Consider the following 2,018-nt stretch of genomic DNA (forward strand, 5'->3'; position numbering starts at 1 on the left):
ATATTGTCAAAAATATAATATTACAAACATTTAGTTTTTAATGATTATGTTGGATTTTCCATATTCTTAAAACAATATCCAAGCAATGCACTACTTTCATCTTTTTTATAATTGTAGATAAATTTTAAAAAACCTAAGGTCAATATTAAATTTCAAAATTATAATTATATTTTAGCATGATGAATGTCTTGATGTCTAAAATTTTAAATATAGTGGCCCATAGGCTATTCAAGTTTTTCCATTGTATGAATGACATTGAAATACAGCTATATTAGAGTACAAGATGTTGTTCACATAAAATAGGAATGTTTTTTCCGTAAAGCTTTATAATAGCTATAATAGCTTTATATTAGAGAAAGAATATGACAGATTCACATGCATGGTCGAGATGGATCCATTGGAATCTAACGGGGTGGAGGGATTGTCAAGAGATTGTGTGGTGGAAAATGCGGCAGGACATACAAGCATAGTTTTAAATGGCGGTTACAGTCGCGGATGCGGTTACCGATATTGCGATTGTAGGTATTGCGGTTGCTGAGGTGCATATTGCGGCCATTACGGCGTGAATTTTTATCAAAAACTGCTTGAAATGTAATGTTAAAAAATACTTAATGTCAAAGTTTTTCATTTTAAATTGAGTCTTGGGGTTTTGAAATTTTGATTTTTGATGAAAATAGTTGAAAAAGCATTGAAGAAATCCAAGCATTATGGCTTATGCTAAGGTCTCTCTTTTGCCTCTCTTCCTGCTTGCCACATTAGGTATGTCTTTTATCTTTATATTTTTTTTCCATATTCTATTATTTATTGCTTTTGACAATGTTCGATTTAATTTTCCATATATACATGCAAAATAATGTATTGTGTATATATTAATTATATTTTTAAATTATCTTTGACATCACAATTTGCAGTAATAATTTTTCCAATAAAGAAGGTAGAAGCAGATTGTAATGACAAGATTTGTAGTTTTCAACGATCAACATGTGGTGCTGGTTGTTTATGTTTACCTGGGATTGATTTTTGCATGAACGCATCATTAGTTATGAAGATAGTGAAGAAACATCCTAAACTATGTGAGTCTCATGCAGACTGCACAAGAAAGGGAAGTGGGAGCTTCTGTGCTTATTATCCAAATTCGGATATTAAATATGGCGTGTGTTTTGACTCTAACTCTCATGCAGAAGCCTCATTCAAGAATGCTCTTAGCTCTGAATTCTCAAACTTGTTGAAGATGTCCTCAGCAGTTGCCACTTAATATGTATAACAAAAACCATCCATGCATGATCTCTCTAGTTAAATAAAATTGTTTCGTATGTCTTTGTTTCCAAGTATGTTTGGATTTCTTAAGACATTTTGAGTTCAAAAATAATATATGCATGTGTGTGGGGTATGTACTTCTATGTTATTATTTTGTAAGTAATGCATAATTAAACTCTGATATTTATTTGTGTATTTGTTGGTCACTCGGTGTATGTTCAAATATTAAGTCTAAATAAAATTTTTGTATTTGTTGGCGTTTGTCGGGGAAATCGGACCCCTGCTTGGCGAAATTCCGAGTTGGTTCACTCGGAAAGAATCTTCTCTCGTGACGCGACCAGAGGGGTGTAATTGTGGAACCTACCAGCCGGTCCTTTGTAGTCACGGGACCTGTCTTCTTTTTTCTTTTCTCCTCCCCGAGGAGATGTCGAGGGGTCTTCAGATCTAGAGGACTTCGCGCTCTCTTGGTATCAAGAGTCTCGGACTGTGTTGGCCGCCTCCTTTTCCTTATATTGAATGTAAGTCTGGGCCTTGAGGAGGAGGGCGTCCAGGGTTGCGGGATTCTCGATGCCAACTGCTTTGCCGAAGTCGTTGCGAGGGCGTAGACTGCGTTCGTGGAGGTACTTCTTCATGTCGTCGATCGTAGAAACCTAGACTGCTTCCTTGTTGAACCTCTCGATGTATGCTCGTAGAGATTCATCCTTCCCCTGTATGATTGCTTCTAGCGATACCTCCGAATTCAGGTGACGACGAGAAGTCGT

General features: G+C 36.2%; 1 protein-coding gene across 1 annotated transcript; it reads left to right on the forward strand.

Moving 5' to 3' along the window:
* Positions 1 to 645: 645 nt before the first annotated feature.
* On the forward strand, positions 646 to 1,506 carry LOC131625315 (albumin-1-like). Its single transcript, XM_058896188.1, has 2 exons — positions 646 to 759; positions 912 to 1,506. Exons 1-2 carry the CDS (start codon positions 708 to 710, stop codon positions 1,253 to 1,255), a joined length of 396 nt encoding a protein of 131 aa, XP_058752171.1. The 5' UTR covers positions 646 to 707; the 3' UTR covers positions 1,256 to 1,506.
* The last annotated feature ends 512 nt before the right edge of the window (positions 1,507 to 2,018 follow it).

The sequence above is a fragment of the Vicia villosa genome, unplaced genomic scaffold, assembly GCF_029867415.1.
Source record: "Vicia villosa cultivar HV-30 ecotype Madison, WI unplaced genomic scaffold, Vvil1.0 ctg.000205F_1_1, whole genome shotgun sequence".
In the NCBI taxonomy this organism is placed as follows: domain Eukaryota; kingdom Viridiplantae; phylum Streptophyta; class Magnoliopsida; order Fabales; family Fabaceae; genus Vicia; species Vicia villosa.